Genomic DNA, 22,104 nt, shown 5'->3' with positions numbered 1-22,104 from the left:
ATTGCAGGGTAATAATGAATCTAGACAGAAAAGTCATACAACACTAGATTAAAGCAGAGAAAAGAGCAAGAAGGAACAGTGCAGAATAAGATATTAATAAATGACTCAGCCTGTAGACTTGGATGGAAAGTAATGTGTGTAAAAATAGAAGAAGGCTCTCTACAATTGTCACCTGTCTGTTCCTTGCTGCAGTATAATCAACCCAATATGTCCAGAGAGCTGAATTTTTTCCACAGTGATGGTTAGTGCTGGAATTCTTTGGGATAATATATCATTAGTCTAAAAACAGAACTGCTGTTTCAAGAATATCTGGTAAAATTAGTTATCCTCTTTTAACACCATTCTCTGCAGCATACGTCTGTGTTATGCTATGTATTATGTAGTACAGTAACACACTACAATGAAGTTGTAATCATATATAAGGACTTTATTAATGCACAGTATCTGTGGACAATTCTAAGTTGTTCTATGAAGACTTATTTTTGGAATTACAACAAGTTTACTAGATTTTCATTTATTATCTGCTCATACATCAATTGTTGGTGCCCACAGAAAGACTTATAGTAGTTGACAAATGCATTAATATTGAAATAAATACTTATTAAATTTATATCTAACTTATATGTTTACATACTACTTATAATGTTAATAGGAGGTATAATTTCATCACATTAACTTAAACATGAACCAAGATATCCACCCTTGGTTCTTATGAGATAATTAGTCACTGTGTTGAGCATTGTGGTCATTCAGAAAGAGTTGGAGAATTTTCAGAAATTTTCATATTCCAAAGTGCTTCAAACCAAAAGTGCTTTTTTTGATTGACTTTTGTATCAAGAGAATTCCAAAGCAAATGTCATCAACATGTATTTGACATTTGTTTTTTCCAAATATGTATTTCTAGTTCAGAGAAAATTAAAGTACTATAAATATGAATATTGTTCTGCTTTCTGTTGCCCTTTATCCCTCGCTGAACAAATCTAATTAAGTTTGGGATTTCATAAAATGCAGCGCTCCGTGCGTGTTTCTGCTATCATGAGGTGTCATCATTTTCACAAGTTCTTAGATTAGCAACTGGTAGGCCCATTTCTGCTCCTTTGTCACAGGAAAGACTTGCAAGGCTTCTGCAACAGAATACCAGTGACACATGAGAGCTTCTCCTCGGCTAAACTCAAATCCTCGGCAGTGCCAAGGTGCATTAAGGAGATTATTGTAAAGACCAAAACAATGCCTGAACTTCAGTAACATATACGCTTGCCAGAACAATATTTACACAAGGTTAAAAAAATGCTGCTTTGTGAGTGTCTTGATCTATTTATACACTTTTAAAATCCATCTCTAGTTTAACAGTGTTTGTGTGACTCCGTTACACTCCCAGTAGAATAGTTTACAATAGGACAATTGTGTTGTGTCTTCTTCTCCTTCTTTCTCATACCATGTTCTGGGCCCTTAAGGACACTGTGGTTTCTATTTTGAGCTAAATAGTATTTTAATGAATGACTAGGGAAAACAACACTAGCTAGTGTATGTATGTTTTAGTTTGTAAAGTTAATCTGGTAATGACACCAGTGAGCAGCATTTGCCATTACAATACACTAATTGACCATAATCTGTCATTCAAAAAGTCTTAGGAATATTTACTATTTAAATTCTTACCATTGCCTAAAATGTGCCTCTGTGGACAAATAATTCTGAAAAGAAAAGTAGCCGTGTGATAAACTGCTTGTGGAGGTCAGTGACGAAGGATGCCAGAGGTCAGAATGGGTGGCAAAAATACTCAAGTAAAACTGCATGACCAAATAAAGGAGGTCATTTCTGCTGAGTGAACACTGATCTCTCTATATAAGAAGGAAGGCTGGACTCCTCCAAGGACTGTCAGGCCACCAGTCAAGGTGAGTGAGTTACAGACTTTTATTAGCAGGAGGAAAGCCAGCAGCTTAATGAACAATGCAGGGCATGACCACTTACTGCCAGAGACAGAGCAGTTGTTTTTATGCCAGGACCTCACTCCACCGCAAGCTCATTTTTACTACAGAATAGCTTAATTACAGTTATTAATTTGAGCTATTTGTGTTTCTTTCTTCAGAACGCTCATAAGACCATCGACAGCTGTTCTCTTGAAGGGAGGGAAGAAGGTAATAAATCTCTCTGTTTCCTTTTGTCATTTTTAATCCATAGCTGTGTTTCTGGGATAAATCTGACTTTGATTTATGAATGCCTAAATGTTCATTAAACCTTTACCTTGTGTGGAATCATAAACAAATCAATTAGCATAATTAAATTTGCAAATCTCACTTCATTAATATGTGTTCATCATTAAATGGAAAAGAGAAATTGTCTCTTTGGTTTAGTGTCACTACCTCTGAAGTCATCTAAGTGACGCATTATCACTAAGATTTTGAGCAGTTGTAGGAAATCATATACACATTTAACAAAGATATCTCTTCTACAAAGTGTTTTTAATACAATCCAGCTAAAACATAATACTATTTTTTTCTGTTCTTCATTTGAGTGAAACATTCATTGCATCATTAACAGTATTTTTCTTTTATTCAATAGTGAGGGATCATTGTGAATGCAGACGGCAATTTGATGGAGAATAGTGACTGAAATTAATGACATCTGTCTTGTCTTTACCTACTTGCAGTAAGTTAGTCACCATGAGTGGGGACTCGGAAATGGAGTGTTTTGGCCCAGCGGCCATTTACCTCCGGAAGCCAGAAAGAGAGCGAATTGAGGCTCAAAACACTCCTTTTGATGCTAAAACCGCCTATTTTGTTGCTGAGCCCAATGAAATGTACCTCAAAGGGAAACTAACTAAGAGAGAGGGTGGCAAAGCCACCGTGGATACTCTGTGTGGAAAGGTAAGATGGCACTTAAATTTATAGTTTACAGCACTTTTAATTTCACAGTGAAAACTGCTGTCCAAGCATTTCATCATATAGAGAACAACTGCACTGACCCTGATGTGCTTTCATTCAACATTGGATGTAGGACTGTATAATTTTCTCTATGTTGTGGTGAAAAAATAAGACTTAGGCTTAAAATGTCACTTACACAGTAAATTGACATAACAGTTAATGAATTCAGTGCTTTTCTTATGTTTTTTCGCACCACAATGTTTCTCTAAATGTAAAACTAACTTTAATTTTTTAACCTTTGGACAGTAGTATACATAATGTTAAGTGGTGACCACTTCAGTTTGTCCATCGATATTGAATACACTGATGTTTTTTTCTATCTTTGTGTCAGACTATCACTGTCAAAGACACTGAAGTCTTCCCCATGAACCCTCCAAAGTTCGATAAGATTGAGGACATGGCCATGATGACCCATCTCAGTGAGCCTGCTGTGCTGTATAACCTCAAAGAGCGCTATGCAGCATGGATGATCTACGTGAGTTTGACCTGACCATCACATCAGTACATAAAATAGGGTGATGACTGCAGAAAACTGTGAGTCACGAATGATGCTGTCTGTCTCCACAGACCTACTCAGGACTGTTCTGCGTCACTGTGAACCCCTACAAGTGGCTCCCAGTGTATGATGCAGTGGTGGTTGCAGGATACAGGGGCAAAAAGAGGATTGAGGCTCCACCCCACATCTTCTCTATCTCTGATAACGCCTATCAGTTCATGCTCCAAGGTATCGATCATTGTGAAGACTGTTATGTATTCAGAAATACGGCTGCCAGACTTCAGAACTCCTGACAAAGATATATCATTTTGATGTCTTACAGATAGAGAAAACCAGTCAATCCTGATTACGTAAGTATGAACAAATTTTACAAGTTTAGGTATTTCCATAAGGTCAGTCAATGTAACTGCACTTACTAATCACAACAAGAGTTTCTTCTTTGCCTAAAGCAAGATGATTCTCGTGCTAATTGAGCTGTTTTTATACCTCAAGCGGAGAATCTGGTGCAGGAAAGACTGTCAACACCAAACGTGTCATCCAGTACTTTGCGACAATCGCAGTTTCTGGAGGAAAGAAAGCTGAGGCAGTTCCTGGGAAAATGCAGGTGAATGATCACATCTGTTCTGAGGGTAAAATGGCAATCAGGCTCACACAGACATATTGAACATGATCTTAGAACATCAGGTGTTAAGCATTAATTTGTTTTTCTCCTGATTATTTTTCTGAATGAAGGGGTCGCTGGAGGACCAGATCATTGCAGCCAACCCACTGCTGGAGGCCTATGGTAATGCCAAAACAGTGAGGAATGACAACTCTTCCCGCTTTGTAAGTGTTTGTTCACTAAGTCTTAACAACATAAATAAGGAAGGCGTTTTTGCTCTAATTCACATTTGTCTTTGGAATAGGGTAAATTCATCAGAATCCATTTCGGAACAACTGGGAAGTTGGCTTCAGCAGATATTGAAACATGTAAGGCTAGGACTAATGAAGCTGATGCCTCATTGTATTTCTGCACCTTTAGTTTATGGAGCAACTGCTGATTTCTTGCTCTCACACTCCTTTGCTGTGTTTTATAGATCTGCTGGAGAAGTCTCGAGTGACGTTCCAGCTGTCTGCTGAGAGGAGTTACCACATCTTCTATCAGCTCATGACAGGCCACAAACCTGAGCTAATAGGTATGAGATTACTTAATTATTCATGAATTGTTTTCAATTTGGTGTATATTCTAGTATAGTAAATTTTTATTTATTTTTTTGCTTTCTTCAGAGGCTCTTCTCATCACCACCAACCCTTATGACTATCACATGATCAGTCAGGGTGAAATCACTGTCAAGAGTATCAATGACATTGAAGAATTCATTGCTACTGATGTAAGAAAATGACCAAATACACAGCATTATAACAATCTGCCCTTAAGCGTGTCCTAATTTATAGGGCTTTATCAAAATGATGAATTTTGTTTCTTTGAATGTATGCAGACTGCTATTGACATCCTGGGCTTCACTGCAGAGGAGAAGATCAGCATTTACAAGCTGACTGGAGCTGTGATGCATCATGGAAACATGAAGTTCAAGCAGAAACAGAGGGAAGAGCAGGCTGAGCCTGATGGCACTGAGGGTACATTTAACTTTTCTCTTTTGTGTTACAAGCATCACGTTTGAAAACTTCCTCTGCAACAGATTCCTTCCTTTCTCTACAGAATCCAAACTGCTTTACTAAATTTTCTTTTTCTTTTTTTCAGTTGCGGATAAAATCTCATACCTCATGGGTCTAAACTCAGCTGACTTGCTGAAAGCACTGTGCTACCCGAGGGTGAAAGTCGGAAATGAGTTTGTGACAAAGGGTCAGACTGTCCCACAGGTGAAATAGTCTGATACTGTCCTGTGATGCTCCAAAACCTCCTAATTAACCCCTGAAAGTTTTAATCATTTTTATTAAGTGATATGACAACATCCATCTGTGTATTCAGGTCAACAATGCTGTCATGGCTCTCTGCAAGTCTGTCTATGAGAAAATGTTCTTGTGGATGGTTGTCAGAATCAATGAGATGCTGGATACCAAACAGCCAAGACAATTCTTCATCGGTGTGCTCGACATTGCTGGCTTTGAGATCTTTGATGTAAGTTTGGGGATACAGTTAAATATTTTTTTGTTTGTTTTTACGTATAAAGAAATGTCCAAAAACGATTTAAATCATATTAAGCAAGTCATATGGGGTTGATACAAATATATATTAAATTGTATTCCACTTTTCTCTTGTTAACATTCAGTTCAACAGTTTGGAACAGCTGTGCATCAACTTCACCAATGAAAAATTGCAACAGTTTTTCAACCATCACATGTTTGTCCTGGAGCAAGAAGAGTACAAGAAAGAGGGAATTGAATGGGAGTTCATTGACTTTGGTATGGACTTAGCTGCCTGCATTGAGCTTATTGAGAAGGTGAGCGGCATGCTGTTCTGTATACTGACAAACACAGAAACAATCTGATGACTTGAAAGTTTTGTTTAAAATAATCATTTCATCATGACAGCCAATGGGCATCTTTTCCATCCTTGAAGAGGAGTGCATGTTCCCCAAGGCAACAGACATGACCTTCAAGAACAAACTGTATGACCAGCATCTTGGAAAAAGCAAATCCTTTGAGAAACCAAAACCTGCCAAAGGCAAAGCTGAGGCCCATTTCTCCCTGGTGCACTATGCCGGCACTGTTGACTACAATATTGTTGGCTGGCTGGACAAGAACAAGGACCCCCTGAATGACTCTGTGGTGCAGCTTTACCAGAAGTCTTCAACGAAGCTGTTGGCTCATCTGTATGCATCACATGCCTCAGCAGAAGGTACCTGCTTGTCCACATTATTAGATATAAGAAATTCTAATTCTCTACTTGTGTTGAATTAAATAATTTCCCTGCCATTCTCCCTCCAACAGCTGAGGGTGGCGGTGGAGGCAAGAAAGGAGGCAAGAAGAAGGGTGGCTCCTTCCAGACGGTGTCTGCATTGTTCAGGGTAAGATGTGGAAAAAGGACCTAAGTGCTTCAGACTTTGCAGCATTTTACTTATTTACTGACAATTTAATTCTTTAGGAGAATTTGGGCAAGCTGATGACCAATTTGAGGAGCACACATCCGCATTTTGTACGGTGCTTGATTCCCAATGAATCAAAGACTCCAGGTACCTGACAAATCCTAGAATGACAGAAAAAATTAATATGTAATGTGCTTTCACTGCTGTGTTTGTCATTGTGTTATAACTTCTAACATGTGAGTATATTTAACATTGTATCATAGGTCTTATGGAGAACTTCCTGGTCATCCACCAACTGAGGTGTAACGGTGTGTTGGAGGGCATCAGGATCTGCAGGAAGGGTTTCCCCAGCAGAATCCTCTATGGTGACTTCAAGCAGAGGTAGCAGGAATATCATCTTTACAGGCATTGAAAAGTGTTTTCTTAACAACACTGCATCTAACTTAATGAATGAAATCTTCACTTTCAGATACAAAGTATTAAATGCCAGCGTCATCCCTGAGGGCCAGTTCATCGACAACAAGAAGGCCTCAGAGAAACTTCTGGGATCCATCAATGTGGACCATTCACAGTACAAGTTCGGCCACACCAAGGTAGAGTAAGAAAAACTTTGCTGGAAATGGCTGTAAAGAAAACAGTAAAAGACAAACTATCATGAGTAATTAATAACTTAAGAATAGTTTCAATTGTTGACTCTCAGGTGTTCTTCAAAGCCGGTCTGCTGGGAACTCTGGAGGAGATGAGAGATGAGAAACTGGCTGAGTTGGTCACAATGACTCAGGCTGTCTGCAGAGGCTTCCTCATGAGATGCGAGTTTGTCAAGATGATGGAGAGGAGGTAATTTGTCTGTGTATTACTGTTACACCCCACTTCTCTAGAGGTAAGGGAAGTGACAAAGATAACACCCAGGTGGACACTGTGTCACTAAATTTGATATTAGTTTGTTTAAAAGTAGGTAATTAACACACATTAAATAACAGTTTTAACAAAAGGAGTAACTGCAGCAAAAATTTTAATTGGGAGTAGTTTGTGGCCTCTGATTTACAAGGGTTCACATACAAATTTGTACAAGCTGCAACACAGGTTAATCCCACAACATGGAGAAGCAGCGTACAGCCCAGGGTTGTAGCAGTAGCTGCTGCTGTCAGAATTCCAAAGCATTTTTTTCAAGGCTGCAACTTTTCTTATACAATGAACATTTTTCCAACCTTTTTTTTTCTTTTTCTTATCAGAGAGGCTATTTTCTCCATCCAGTACAACATCCGTTCATTCATGAATGTCAAAACCTGGCCATGGATGAAGCTGTACTTCAAGATTAAACCTCTGCTGAAGAGTGCAGAGACTGAGAAAGAGATGGCCCAAATGAAAGAAGATTTTGAAAAGACCAAAGACGATCTAACAAAGGCTCTGGCTAAGAAGAAGGAACTTGAAGAAAAAATGGTTTCTCTGCTGCAAGAGAAGAATGACTTACTATTGCAAGTGCAGTCTGTGAGTTTGATCACCACACTGCATGTACTTGTCTACAAATTATGCTATATAAAATGATTAATTTGATGAACAAATGTACTTACCTTCACTTTTAGGAAGGTGAAAACCTTGCCGATGCAGAGGAAAGGTGTGAGGGGCTCATTAAAGCTAAAATCCAGCTCGAGGCTAAACTCAAAGAGACAGCTGAGAGACTGGAGGATGAGGAGGAAATTAATGCTGAGCTGACTGCAAAGAAGAGGAAGCTGGAGGACGAGTGCTCTGAGTTAAAGAAAGACATCGATGACTTGGAGCTCACCCTGGCCAAAGTGGAAAAGGAGAAACATGCCACTGAGAACAAGGTTGTAAGACTTGTTTTTAATAAGATGATATTTTTATAAAGCATAGATAAAAGCTTGGTGTTAACTCAAATTAATGTCAACTTTTATAGGTCAAAAACCTTACAGAGGAAATGACTTCTCAAGATGAGACCATTGCTAAACTGACCAAAGAGAAGAAAGCCCTCCAAGAGGCCCATCAGCAGACCCTCGATGACCTGCAAGCAGAGGAAGACAAAGTCAACACTCTGACGAAGGCCAAGACCAAGCTGGAGCAACAAGTGGATGATGTGAGTATTCCAAAATACATTTGAAAATACCAACCATAGACTAAAAATCTTTTCTTAAACTGTATGAATAATCTACATCCACAGCTTGAAGGTTCCTTGGAGCAAGAAAAGAAGCTCCGTATGGACCTTGAGCGAGCCAAAAGAAAGCTTGAAGGTGATCTTAAACTGGCCCAGGAGTCCATCATGGATCTGGAGAATGACAAGCAGCAGTCTGAAGAGAAAATAAAGAAGTAAGGATAAGAATACATCTGTCCATAAACAGTAAAACATTGTTTGAGAGGCTTCACTAAAGCGGAACTTTAATATTGCTGAACTCCTTTCCTCCCTCAAGGAAAGACTTTGAGATCAGTCAGCTCCTGAGTAAGATCGAAGATGAGCAGTCTCTTGGAATGCAGCTACAGAAAAAGATAAAGGAGCTTCAGGTATTATTAGAAACATCAGTTGTAGCTACTGAACATTGAAATATCTTCACCAATTTAACATTTTCACTCAAGCCATGTGTTTTGTTAGGCTCGTATTGAGGAGCTGGAGGAGGAGATCGAGGCTGAGCGAGCTGCTCGGGCCAAAGTGGAGAAGCAGAGGTCTGATCTCTCCAGGGAACTTGAGGAGATCAGTGAGAGGCTGGAAGAAGCTGGAGGAGCAACTGCAGCTCAGATTGAGATGAACAAGAAGCGTGAGGCCGAGTTTCAGAAGCTGCGTCGTGATCTTGAAGAGTCCACATTGCAGCATGAAGCCACCGCTGCAACTCTCCGCAAGAAGCAGGCTGACAGTGTGGCAGAGCTGGGAGAACAGATTGACAACCTCCAGAGAGTCAAACAGAAGCTGGAGAAAGAGAAAAGCGAATACAAAATGGAGATTGATGACCTCAGCAGCAACATGGAGGCTATCGCTAAAGCCAAGGTGAGAGTGCTACTTTTTCATGAGGTGAAAATAAATTGTAATCTTTTTCTTTTCACTAATAGATGCTTTCTGTCATCAGGGAAACCTTGAAAAGATGTGCAGGACATTAGAAGATCAGCTGAGTGAGCTCAAATCCAAAAATGATGAGAATGTTCGTCAGCTGAATGATATTGGTGCACAGAAAGCACGACTTCAAACTGAAAATGGTAAGAACCTCACTTCACAAGTTCTTTATATTATTGTGAAAAATCAAGGCTTTCCTCCATGATGCCAAATCTGCATCACTTACAGATGTGTCCTAAATGTGGCAAAGTGCAGCCAGTAGCAAGATCTCCAGCTATACTCTTTAGTTTCTAGGCTGCTTTTGTATGCAGCCTAAGAAGTTTTTACAGACACAGTTTACATCTTATAAGTGCAAAATAGAGGGATTTGTTGTTTCAGACCGTAGTCTTAGGGTTTAAGGTTTAGAGTATTTGAATTTCTTCTTTTCAGTTGAAAAATGGGCATCATTAATCCATCCATTAATACGCTAATTAATACCTTTGATTAGGTGAATTTACACGTCAGCTGGAGGAGAAAGAAGCTCTTGTTTCTCAACTGACCAGAGGCAAACAGGCTTACACCCAGCAGATTGAAGAGCTGAAGAGGCACATAGAAGAGGAAGTTAAGGTAACCGTCTGTTAAAACAGCAAGCTAATCACAGGGAAAACAGCTATTTGATAGTGTCTAAGATTTGTCTGGCTCTCATTTGGCTTCTAGGCCAAGAACGCCCTGGCTCATGCTGTTCAATCAGCTCGTCATGACTGCGACCTGCTCAGAGAGCAGTTTGAAGAGGAGCAGGAGGCCAAAGCTGAGCTGCAGCGTTCCATGTCCAAGGCTAACAGCGAGGTGGCTCAGTGGAGATCCAAATATGAGACTGATGCTATTCAGCGCACTGAGGAGCTGGAGGAGGCAAAGTAAGCTTTCAGGTTTAACGTAGCATGAACACTACCAATGATAAATTCAGGCACTGAGAACACGATCAGCTTTTAGAGATGTAGAGTAGCATTAAGTCTAACATCGCATTGATCCTGTGACTCCTGATAACCTGTTTTTGCAGGAAAAAGCTTGCTCAGCGTCTTCAGGATGCAGAGGAATCCATCGAGGCTGTGAATGCAAAATGTGCCTCTCTGGAAAAGACTAAACAGAGACTGCAGGGTGAAGTGGAGGACCTGATGATCGATGTGGAGAGAGCTAATGCTCTGGCTGCTAACCTTGACAAGAAGCAAAGGAACTTTGACAAGGTACAGTATTTGTGTACAGCTGCAGTAAACTATGTGACATGAGGTCAAAAAATAAAAGCTAATTATTTTGCTGCACCTTTAGGTTCTTGCTGAGTGGAAGCAGAAGTATGAAGAGAGCCAGGCTGAACTTGAGGGAGCTCAAAAGGAGGCTCGCTCACTAAGCACTGAGCTGTTCAAAATGAAAAACTCCTATGAAGAAGCTTTGGACCACCTGGAGACCCTGAAGAGGGAGAACAAGAACCTACAACGTAAGAGAGTTGTTCCTGTTCCTGATAAGTCATTTCTTTTTCCAAAACAATGGAACAGAGTTTATGTATGTTGATTATTTTATTACTAAATATGAAATTTTTTATGCCTCTGCAATGATGATCTGCCACAAAACAGAGGAGATCTCAGACTTAAGTGAGCAGCTTGGCGAGACCGGTAAGACAATCCATGAGCTTGAGAAGGGAAAGAAGACAGTGGAAAGTGAGAAGACAGAAATCCAAACTGCTTTGGAGGAGGCCGAGGTAAAGCTGAACTCTACTTGCTAATGCATAGTTGCAGTGACAACCACTTTGTCCAAATGTAATTAAATGTTAATAGCAATATAAAGACTATGTACAAGATCTAAAATACTTTAAAAAATTTATTGTTCAGTTTATATCCTTGATTCTGTTGACACATTTTAAAAAATAAGCAGAATTTTACAGCATATCTCTGTGAGACTTATTCTGCAAAGGTATTAGACATGAGCAATTTTTCTTCAGCATGATTCAGTTTTGTTTTTTTTAATAAAAAAGATGTTCTTCGCTGTAGTTGATAAAGGTTACACTTGTTCATAGGCTACCCTGGAACATGAAGAGTCTAAGATTCTCCGTGTCCAGCTTGAACTCACCCAAGTCAAGAGTGAAGTTGACAGAAAACTTGCAGAGAAGGACGAGGAGATGGAGCAGATTAAGAGGAACAGCCAGAGAGTGATTGATTCCATGCAGAGCACTCTGGATGCTGAAGTCAGGAGCAGGAATGATGCCCTGAGAATCAAGAAGAAGATGGAGGGAGACCTCAATGAGATGGAGATTCAGCTGAGCCATGCCAACCGCCAGGCAGCTGAAGCCCAGAAACAGCTGAGAAATGTGCAGGGACAGCTTAAGGTACAAACACAGAGATTTGGAACAGAGTTTCAGCTCTCTAAAAGCAACTGAAAGCCTTTGCTGATGTCTGTCAATGTTTTCCAATCCAGGATGCCCAGCTGCACCTTGATGAAGCCATTAGAAGTCAGGATGAAATGAAGGAACAGGTTGCAATGGTGGAGCGCAGGAACAACCTGATGCTGGCTGAGATCGAAGAGCTGAGAACTGCACTGGAGCAGACTGAGAGAGGCCGTAAGATCGCTGAGCAGGAGCTGGTGGATGCCAGCGAGCGTGTGGGACTGCTGCACTCTCAGGTACTCTTAAAGACTAAAAAATGTAGTTGTTATTCTTTAGTTGAACACAGGAGATTTCATTGCGGCTTCTTTTATAATAGAATACCAGTCTCATCAATACGAAGAAGAAGTTGGAGGCAGACCTTGTCCAGATCCAAGGTGAAGTGGAAGATTCTGTCCAGGAAGCAAGAAACGCTGAAGACAAAGCAAAGAAGGCCATCACTGATGTGAGTCATCCTGATGCATGTCTTTGCAGTAGACATTTCTGCACCAAATAAAGCAGTCTGATAGCTGAAACAATACAAAATCTTTAAATTTTCAGGCTGCCATGATGGCAGAAGAGCTAAAGAAGGAGCAGGACACCAGTGCTCACTTGGAGAGGATGAAGAAGAACCTGGAGGTGACAGTGAAGGACCTGCAGCACCGCCTTGATGAAGCTGAAAATCTGGCCATGAAGGGTGGCAAGAAGCAGCTCCAGAAACTGGAGGCTAGAGTATGTATACTTTGTTGAGGTTCTTTTTTGTTTGGCGCTGCATTTCTTTACTGGGGTAAAGATAAATTTATTTGCCAATGTGAGCTCAACTTTTGTCAGTGTTAAACTCCCAGTAATACACTCATGCACTGCTCATATGTCAGGTGCGTGAGCTTGAGGCAGAAGTTGAAGGCGAGCAGAGACGTGGAGCAGAGGCTGTCAAAGGTGTTCGCAAATATGAGAGAAGAGTGAAGGAGCTCACCTATCAGGTATAGGAAGCTGGTTTGTTTTCCATTTGAATGCTACAGCTATCTGCAGAAAGTACATGAAAATGTATTTATTTTGTCAATTCATGTGACCACAGACTGAGGAGGACAAGAAGAACGTCAGCAGACTCCAAGATCTGGTGGACAAACTGCAGCTGAAAGTTAAGGCCTACAAGAGACAATCTGAGGAGGCGGTGAGTTAAATGCATGCATCTTTAATTCAACTTTTCTCTATATTGTCTCATCCATAGTTGCTTGCAATCACACAGCAATTTTACTGTTATTACCAGAATCACTGAGTCTCCACTATCAGTGTTTGTGGATGGCAACTCAAGGGTTGAATTTTCTGACAGGAGGAGCAGGCCAACACTCACTTGTCGAGGCTCAGGAAGGTTCAGCACGAACTGGAGGAAGCTCAGGAGCGTGCTGACATCGCTGAGTCTCAGGTCAACAAGCTGAGGGCAAAGAGTCGGGAAATTGGAAAAGTAAGTCATGCATAAAACTCAAGCATTAAGTTTCATCAACATAACAGATTTAATGAGTTACATTAACACGCAACTGGGTTAAGTTAAACTTTATTGATCCCTTACTGGAGAAATCCACTTGTTAAGCAGCTAGATAACAATGAAGTATAGTAAAAAAAACAAGACATACCATATAAGATGATAATATGGACTATAAGCACACCTTCCATATGTACAGGTGTAGAATAATACACAAAAAGCAATAAAGGTAACTTGTTATTGTACTTAGTTATAAAGGGATTTAGTGTTACACTGTGTTGTTATGTGTGGATTTGAATTCAAGTTTGATCTTAAATAGTCCAAATGAAAGCTAATGAGAGAATATTTTCTCTGACATCAGTCCTCTCACAGGCCAAAGGTCATTTGTTATGTTTTTCTGTCTCTTTCAGGCAAAGGAGGCTGAAGAATAAGTTGCCGCCTCTATGAGAGAACCGAATGAGAATCATAAAATATGATCTTGCATTGATATTCTCTCCTTAAATGTTGTAGTTCTACATGCAATAAATTATTTTGCCAGTGTGCTGCCGTTAAAGTTTGCTTTGTACCACACAAACAAAATACTACCAGTTGGCTGAAAGAAAAGACAAGTATAGTTTTTGATGTCTTCTGATGTTGCTCAGACTGGAATCCGTATCTACAACAAAAACACACAAAAACAGAATTATCCATCAGTATTCATGTTTCTACCATGCTTTCAACTTTTTTCATCATGCTCGTATGACATTTATTTAGCGGGTGTGGCAGTGTTACGCTGATTAGCACTGTTGGCTCAGAAGGGTTTGCATGTCGTTCCAATATAGTCTGCAGACATTCATGGAAGGTTAATCAGTGATTCTAAATTGGCTGGGGTGTGAGAATGAGCATGTACAGTTGTCTGTCTTTTTATTTTAGTCCTGTGATGGACTGATGACTTGTCCAGGGAGTCTCCCGCCTCTCACCCGATGTCAGCTGATATACACTCCATGCCCTCTACAGGATGAAGCAGGCATAGCTGCTGGATGTGTAGAACTACATTAGTTTATAAGGCAGAGACAGCATTGAAGCCACAGTGAAAAACATGCACAGGATAAAGTGACAATATGCATGAAATCCTAAGTTAAAAACAATTTAGACATGTGAACCTTCATCACATTTCCATGACCAAAATGTTTTGTTTTTGTAATGAGACAAACCCAACAGTTTTGCTGCTTTGGGAAGTATTTCACCTTTTTAACATGTTGATATGTTTTTTTTTTAATATGCTGGAAGACACATGATGAACAAAATAAGCAATCAACACCATGGCGAAGCATTTGACAGTGTAAAAAACACAGATTCAGACTTCCAGGGTTTTACATAACAAACATAAGGAATCAATCCTGCCAGGTTACAGAGTTGGGTTTTCTGTATCCTTATTCTTCCTCAGAATCGGTTTCTGGTCTGAACACGTATGACTGAATTACTCCAATATTACAACTGGAATGAAACAAAGAGATTATCTCCATGGAAGAAAAAGCTTCTAAATAGATATCTTTGATTCACAGAGAAGACTTTGTAGAGGTTTAATTAATAACCAGACAGGGAATTTAACTTGTGGTATGTGGTCAGCACAGTGAAGACTCTTAAATATATAGAAAACTGGTGGTTTTACTGTAAACCTTTAAAAACTCAACCGCATTGTTGTACCTGAATAGGGTTTGCCTTAACCTAAGCACAGCTAAAGTGCTCAAGACATGATTTTTAACGATCATAAATCTCACAAATCAACTCGAACAGACTGAGTGTGGTAAATACGGCATTTTCTTTCGACATTAATCATTTGAAATGGGGTGTGTTGCCTTGCTGCTCTGCCTGACAGCAAAGAATGAAAAACAAATTACAGAAATCCTTTGGGGCAAAGCATCCAACAAGTGTTTCCTCTTTAGGGAGCCTTTTCATTAACATAGTAAAAAGTGACAGCTGCCTCCTCCCACTGCTAATCTTACTGCACCTGTCTACCCCTGAATATACAGCTCCATGTGATTCAGACACTTTATAATCCTACGTTATTGCTGGAGGTCCCTCGTCACTGCAGTCACAAGAGGCAGCCTTTTATGAGTCCTTGTCTGCTGTGTTTTGTCTCTTTTTAATTCTTATGCATAAATATTAACACACAGCCAGATGTGATGCGTTACAAGATGTCTCTCTTAGACCCTGTTCAAGCTTAAACTCTGCTGTGAGCCACTGATAAGTAACTATATCACAAAAAAACACTACAACAGCCGCTGAATGTCTCCATCGGTCTCCTTCTACAACACCTGGTTAGCCATCAGCCCACTCAGTATCACAGTATCTCAGATTTTGAAACACAAAAAATAAAGAGGTAAACTTTTTAGCAGATATAACAGCCTTAAGTGTGACTAAAAGAATGTTATTGCACAATTTATATCAGATATATGCCTTCAGAAGAGTAACATAGTACAATTTTTTATATATATATATATATATATATATATATATATATATATATATATATATATATATATATATATATATATATATATATATATATATATAATACAAAAACCAATCATTTTATTTGTATGAGTAAAAATGATAAATCAAAAGTGTAGACACACCAGATGCTACATTAGATTCTAGCTCTCCTCTTTGATTATATGTAATAAGAAGCAGTTTTACCCAGAAAGAAGTTCTGCAGCTGATCTGCATCCTCCCTGGTCTCCACCCAACGCTTCATGTGTTCTGTGTCTCTTATGTTCACTTTATGAGCAACCGGCTTCAGAGCTCTGCTGGATAAATCCAATGTGATTTATGAAAATGACAATAAGACTCAAACTGCTTTGTCAAACACTGATGGTCTGATATCAGAGCTAAATCAGACGCTGTATTTCTCTTTAAGCCGCATAACGAGGCACGATGCCTGCTGGATAGAAGGTATCACTTGTCCAAACAAGACTGCTGAGAGCAGCTGGACTGCTGAGAGCAGCTGGCCTGCACGACTTTGGGCTTATTGAATCGTAGAAGCCAAAACATCCCAAAACTCCCATCCAGGGTTTTCAGTGTTGGTGACCTATCGTGTTTCCTCTGAAGACCTCAGCCTACTGTTTCATATCCTCGCTGACTGACACTGGGAGCGGTTTGCTGGCTGCTCGACTCCTGGATTTCTTTGATGGTCCTTGGCCAGGCTGCCAAAAATTCACGTTTTAATCCCTAACAGCTGACAAAGGAACAGGACTGCTCAGCATTAGATCAAGGAAGAGCTGCTCACTGGAATGTACTGACGTGATAAGACCCATAATGCAGCAGATTTTATTATTATTTTTTAAATGTTGTTCCCTTGTCTGAAAAAAGTCCAAAAATTCAGCAAAAAATCCCCAAATTTTTAAAAATTTGCTAAATCTTCAGGGTCCGTGTACGGATCTGGTAATTGGATTTTCCGTTCTGAAACGGGTATTGAAAAACAAAAAACGAGTGGTTATTTGATTTTCGTTTTAAAATACAAAAATTAAAATTGAAAAACAAGGCGTTGTTCCTTTTCATGATCAAAAAGGGATATGCGATTTAAAAAAAAATGCTTTGATTTTCGTTTTATATTTAGAATAACAAGAAAGTAAAATCAGTAAGAGACAGAAACGAAAGAAGGTCCGTTTTTTCATTTACTGAGACCGGAAATGGTCATCAGCAAGTGTGGAGCCAAACAGAGTACGGTGCATACACTGTATATAAATTTTTTTTTCGTGAGTTTTCATGGTCAAAATGAGAGATCAGGAGGCCGATCTTAAAATAAATCAATATTGATGTTTTTTTTTTTTTATAGAGCGTTAAAGTATTACGAAGCCAGGGGGCGGGACTACTTGATTGACAGTCCGGTCTGGAATGATTGACAGGTCCTATGGAGGAGGCAGCAGACCCTCTGCTCTCCTCGTTTGGATTAATTCTGATATAATAAATGTTGGTTTATTTATCGGTGGAGCAGCAGAACATTTTCCACAGACAGCTTTCCTGCCCGTTGGCTTGTTTTAACCAGTTTTCTACCTTCGGCTGATTCTACCAGCAGACACTGAAAGGACTCTGATAGTTCGGTAAGTAAATGTTTATTTTCGTATCGGTGCCGCTTTTAATGCACTTTATATGCAGCTTTAGTGTCAGACGTAATGTGTGCCATGCACTCCAGATGTTGGTGGGGTTTGTTTCAGTGTGTGTTGACCAGAGAAGAAAGTTAGCATAGTAAATATTAGCTTTAATGTTAGCGATGCTAACCGAGCTAGCTGCTCTGATTATAGCTAACGTAGCATCAAGCTATGTGTTGAGTTTCATGTAAACAGCTGAAGTGTGTTGTGTTCCTGTAATGTGGTTCATTAAGTTCATAAAACTGTGGCTGGTTGACATTAATGTAACGTTCAGGAAACTTAGATGTGATTAAAACAGTAACGTTAATGTTCTAGTTGTCAGTAATCAGCTTTAATTTGACACTAAAACAGACTCTGATAGTTTTAAATGACATCAGTTTCATTAATTTGTTGAAAATAGTCTCATTTGTTGTTGTGATGTTGCTGCTGATTCATTAAAAGCAGATGATCCATGTAGAAGATACGTTTAGTTCTACTATCAGAAGCACAAGAAGGAAAATGGAAATTTAGTTCTGCTACGTCAAAGATTTCAGGATTAAAATAACTAAATGAGTCTTTATGCCTCCAACTATATTTTTACAATAAAGAAATAATGAAATAATCACAGATAATAAAAATATAAATAGCAGAGAAAACCTGAGAGAATAATTTCCTGAAAAGTCTGTGAAGGAAAAGCAGCTTTTTATTCTGAAAGATCAGAATCAGCTCCAACATCTGCATCTGACAGCATCAAGTCAACCAGAAAGAAAAGAAAAAAGAAAATGACTTCTTTCTGATCACATCTGTTCCGCTGCTCACAGTCTGCTGCTGGTCACATTCTTCACATTTATAGTCCACTTTTAAAAGTTCAGCAGACAGGTGCTCTGCTTTGGAGTGTGACGATGTCATTGGTGATGTGGAGATTGAAGTTTCTGTTTCACCCACAGCGTGGTTTAGGGCAGCTGGGTCGGACTTGATGTTTGAAATACTGACCAACAGCTCAGATTTAACTGTCTGTAGTTCCATTTTGATGGGTGTTAAACTTTCACTCAAAGCCACCAGGAGCTGGGTCTTTAAAATAACTGCCGTCTCGTTACAGAGTGAAAGTAGCAGTTCCTCCTTAAGGTCAGAGATTGCAGCATCTGAGGGCCTCTTCAAAAGAAGACGTAGTTGATGAAGGTGTTCTGGAGCAGGACCAGAAAGACCACGACCAAGCAGCCTTGAGATCTTAGGCAGCATCTCCCTCAGGTGGGTGTCAACGGTGTTCATGGTCAGGTCTGTGGTAATCCCGTCAAAAAACAAAACAGAAAAAAATCTAGATTATAAATTAACATGTAACCAAAGCACTCTGTGTATAACGCCATAGTATAGGATGTAGTTCAGAAAATGTCAAAGTATAGTATACTTTTCAAGAATAACATAGTATGGCCTGTAGTTCATAGTATAGCATGTCGGCAAAAAAACCCCCATAGATTATTATGTGGTTCAAAAAGCACAAAATGATAGGATGTTGCCTAAAACTGTCATGTATGATATGTGGTTCAAAAAATGTCATAATGCAGTATATTGTCAAAATAATATGTTTTTCAAGAAAACATCAGAGTATATGTCATCTAAAAAATGCCATAGAATAATATTTCATTGCACAAGTAAAAGTATAGTAATTTTTAAAACTGTTCAAATTCTTATATGTTGCTAAAAAACAACACCAAAAAAAAAAGTCATAGTAATATGTCAATTTAAAAAGCCTATAGTATAGAGTGTCGCCCAACAAACATCATAGTATGGCCTTTGGTCCAAAAAACGTCATAGTATAGCATGTCGCTCTTAAAACGTCATAGTATGGCATGTTGCTCTAAAAACGTCATAGTATAGCCTTTGGTCCAAAAAACGTCATAGTATAGCATGTCGCTCTTAAAACGTCATAGTATGGCATGTTGCTCTAAAAACGTCATAGTATAGCATGTCGCTCTAAAAATGTCATAGTATAGCGTGTGGCTCAAAAAACATCATAGCGTAGCATATCGCTCTAAAAATGTCATAGTATAGCATGTCGCCCACAAAACGTCATAGTATAGCATGTGGCTTGCAAAACGTCGTAGCATAGTATGTCGTTCTAAAAATGTCATTGTGTAGCATGTCGCTCTAAAAAATTCATTGTATAGCATGTGGCTCAAAAAACATCATAGTTCAGCATGTCGTCCATACAACATCATAGTATAGCATGTCGCTCTAAAAACGTCATAGTATAGTATGTCGCTGAAAAAACGTCATCGTATAGCATGTCGCTCTTGAAAAGTCACTGTCGAAGAAAAAATTTGATTTTTCAACATGTTGTAAAAACGTGCCATATCATGACGTAATGTAAAGGAGGCCATGAAAAACACTCCAGAAAGGTTTTCTTTGAAAAAAAATCCTCATGAATTTTGCCGCAAATAAACGCCATAGTATACTATGTCGAAAAAAAATGTGATTTTTCAACATGTTGTAAAAACGTGCCGTATGATCAAATAATGTAAAGGAGGCCGTGAAAAACACTATGGTAAGGTTTTCTTTGAAAAAAAGATCATCATCAATTTTGGCGCAAAAAAACGCCATAGTATACTATGTCGAAAAAAAATGCGATTTTTCAACATGCTGTAAAAACGTGCCATATCATGAAATAATGTAAAGGAGGCCATGAAAAACACTCCAGAAAGATTTTCTTTGAAAAAAAGATAATCATGAATTTTGGTGCAAAAAACGCCATAGTATACTATGTCGAAAAAAAAGCGATTTTTCAACATGTTGTAAAAAGGTGCCATATCATGAAATAATGTAAAGGAGGCCATGAAAAACACTCTAGAAAGGTGTTCTTTGAAAAAAAATCCTCATGAATTTTGGCGCAAAAAAAACACCATAGTATACCATGTCAAAAAAAAATGCGATTTTTCATGTTGTAAAAATGTGCCATATCATGAAATAATGTAAAGGAGGCTGTGAAAAACACTATGGTAAGGTTTTCTTTGAAAAAAAAAAGAATTTTGGTGCAAGAAAACGCCATAGTCGAAAAAAAATGCGATTTTTCAACATGTTGTAAAAACGTGCCATATGATGAAATAGTGTAAAGGAGGCCGTGAAAAACACTATGGTAAGGTTTTCTTTTAAAAAAAATCATGAATTTTGGTGCAAAAAACACGTCATAGTATACTACGTCGAAAAAAAATGTGATTTTTCAACATGTTGTAAAAACGTGCCATATGATGAAATAATGTAAAGGAGGCCGTGAAAAACACTATGGTAAGGTTTTCTTAAAAAAAAAAAAAAATCATGAATTTTGGTGCAAAAACACGCCATAGTGTACTATGTCGAAAAAAAATGCGATTTTTCAACATGTTGTAAAAACGTGCCATACGATGAAATAATGTTAAGCAGGCCGTGAAAAACACTATGGTAAGGTTTTCTTTTAAAAAAAAGATAATCATGAATTTTGGCGCAAAAAAACGCCATAATATGCTATGTCAAAAAAAAATGCGATTTTTCAGCATGTTGTAAAAACGTGCCATATCATGAAATAATGTAAAGGAGGCCATGAAAAACACTCCAGAAAGGTTTTCTTAGAAAAAAAATCATCATGAATTTTGGTGCAAAAAAACGCCATAGTATACTATGTGGAAGAAAAAATTTGATTTTTCAACATGTTGTAAAAACGTGCCATATCATGACGTAATGTAAAGGAGGCCATGAAAAACACTCCAGAAAAGTTTTCTTTGAAAAAAAATCCTCATGAATTTTGCCGCAAATAAACGCCATAGTATACTATGTCGAAAAAAAATGTGATTTTTCAACATGTTGTAAAAACGTGCCATATGATGAAATAATGTAAAGGAGGCCGTGAAAAACACTATGGTAAGGTTTTCTTTGAAAAAAAGATCATCATGAATTTTGGCACAAAAAAAACGCCATAGTATACTATGTCGAAAAAAATGCGATTTTTCAACATATAAAAACGTGCCATATCATGACGTAATGTAAAGGAGGCTGTGAAAAACACTATGGTAAGTGTTTCTTTGAAAAAAATTCATCATGAATTTTGGCGCAAAAAACACGTCATAGTATACTATGTCGAAAAAAAATGTGATTTTTATACATGTTGTAAAAACATGCCATATGATGAAATAATGTAAAGGAGGCCGTGAAAAACACTCCAGAAAGGTTTTCTTTGAAAAAAAGATCATCATGAATTTTGGCGCAAAAACAACGCCTTACTATACTATGTCGAAAAAAAAATGCGATTTTTCAAACGTATGTTGAAAAACGTGCCATATGATAAATAATGTAAAGGAAGGCTGTGAAAAACACTCCAGAAAGGTTTTCTTTGAAAAAAAAATCATCATGAATTTTGGCGCAAAAAAACGCCTTACTAGTACTATGTCGAAAAAAAATTGCGATTTTCAAACATGTTGTAAAAAGCTGCCCATATGATGAAATAATGTAAAAGAAGGCATGTAAAAACAGCTCCAGAAAGGTTTTCCTTTGAAAAAAAAAAGATCATGAATTTTGGCGCAAAAAAAACGCCTTACTTATACTAATGTCGAAAAAAAAATGGATTTTTCAAACATGTTGTAAAAACCGTTGCCATATGATGAAAT

At 38.5% G+C, this 22,104-nt stretch overlaps 1 protein-coding gene and 1 long non-coding RNA gene across 2 annotated transcripts in view; both read left to right on the top strand.

Annotated features, from left to right (window-relative positions):
• The first annotated feature begins 1,977 nt into the window (after positions 1 to 1,977).
• Positions 1,978 to 13,904, top strand: LOC111563213 (myosin heavy chain, fast skeletal muscle-like). Its single transcript, XM_023262172.3, has 40 exons — positions 1,978 to 2,135; positions 2,648 to 2,864; positions 3,253 to 3,396; positions 3,489 to 3,645; positions 3,740 to 3,767; positions 3,910 to 4,021; positions 4,150 to 4,242; positions 4,323 to 4,386; positions 4,494 to 4,592; positions 4,684 to 4,787; positions 4,896 to 5,034; positions 5,159 to 5,277; positions 5,387 to 5,536; positions 5,688 to 5,858; positions 5,950 to 6,256; positions 6,349 to 6,425; positions 6,503 to 6,590; positions 6,707 to 6,824; positions 6,913 to 7,036; positions 7,144 to 7,280; positions 7,676 to 7,931; positions 8,027 to 8,269; positions 8,359 to 8,535; positions 8,620 to 8,765; positions 8,867 to 8,957; positions 9,046 to 9,435; positions 9,515 to 9,641; positions 9,986 to 10,104; positions 10,195 to 10,391; positions 10,535 to 10,718; positions 10,801 to 10,966; positions 11,103 to 11,227; positions 11,543 to 11,851; positions 11,941 to 12,144; positions 12,225 to 12,350; positions 12,446 to 12,616; positions 12,760 to 12,864; positions 12,960 to 13,055; positions 13,215 to 13,346; positions 13,775 to 13,904. Exons 2-40 carry the CDS (start codon positions 2,661 to 2,663, stop codon positions 13,793 to 13,795), a joined length of 5,820 nt encoding a protein of 1,939 aa, XP_023117940.1. The 5' UTR covers positions 1,978 to 2,135; positions 2,648 to 2,660; the 3' UTR covers positions 13,796 to 13,904.
• A 2,129-nt stretch (positions 13,905 to 16,033) lies between these two features.
• Positions 16,034 to 22,104, top strand: part of LOC129349021 (uncharacterized) — a 7,889-nt gene continuing 1,818 nt past the window's right edge. Inside the window, exons 1-2 of the long non-coding RNA XR_008601814.1 lie at positions 16,034 to 17,446; positions 18,573 to 18,721. This is a non-coding gene — a long non-coding RNA (uncharacterized LOC129349021). The remainder of the gene's footprint in view (positions 17,447 to 18,572; positions 18,722 to 22,104) is intronic.

Source organism: Amphiprion ocellaris, chromosome 5 (genome assembly GCF_022539595.1).
Source record: "Amphiprion ocellaris isolate individual 3 ecotype Okinawa chromosome 5, ASM2253959v1, whole genome shotgun sequence".
NCBI classification, from domain to species: Eukaryota; Metazoa; Chordata; class Actinopteri; family Pomacentridae; genus Amphiprion; species Amphiprion ocellaris.
The sequence above is the reverse complement of the archived record's forward strand: the minus strand, read 5'-3'. Positions and strand labels throughout refer to the sequence as shown.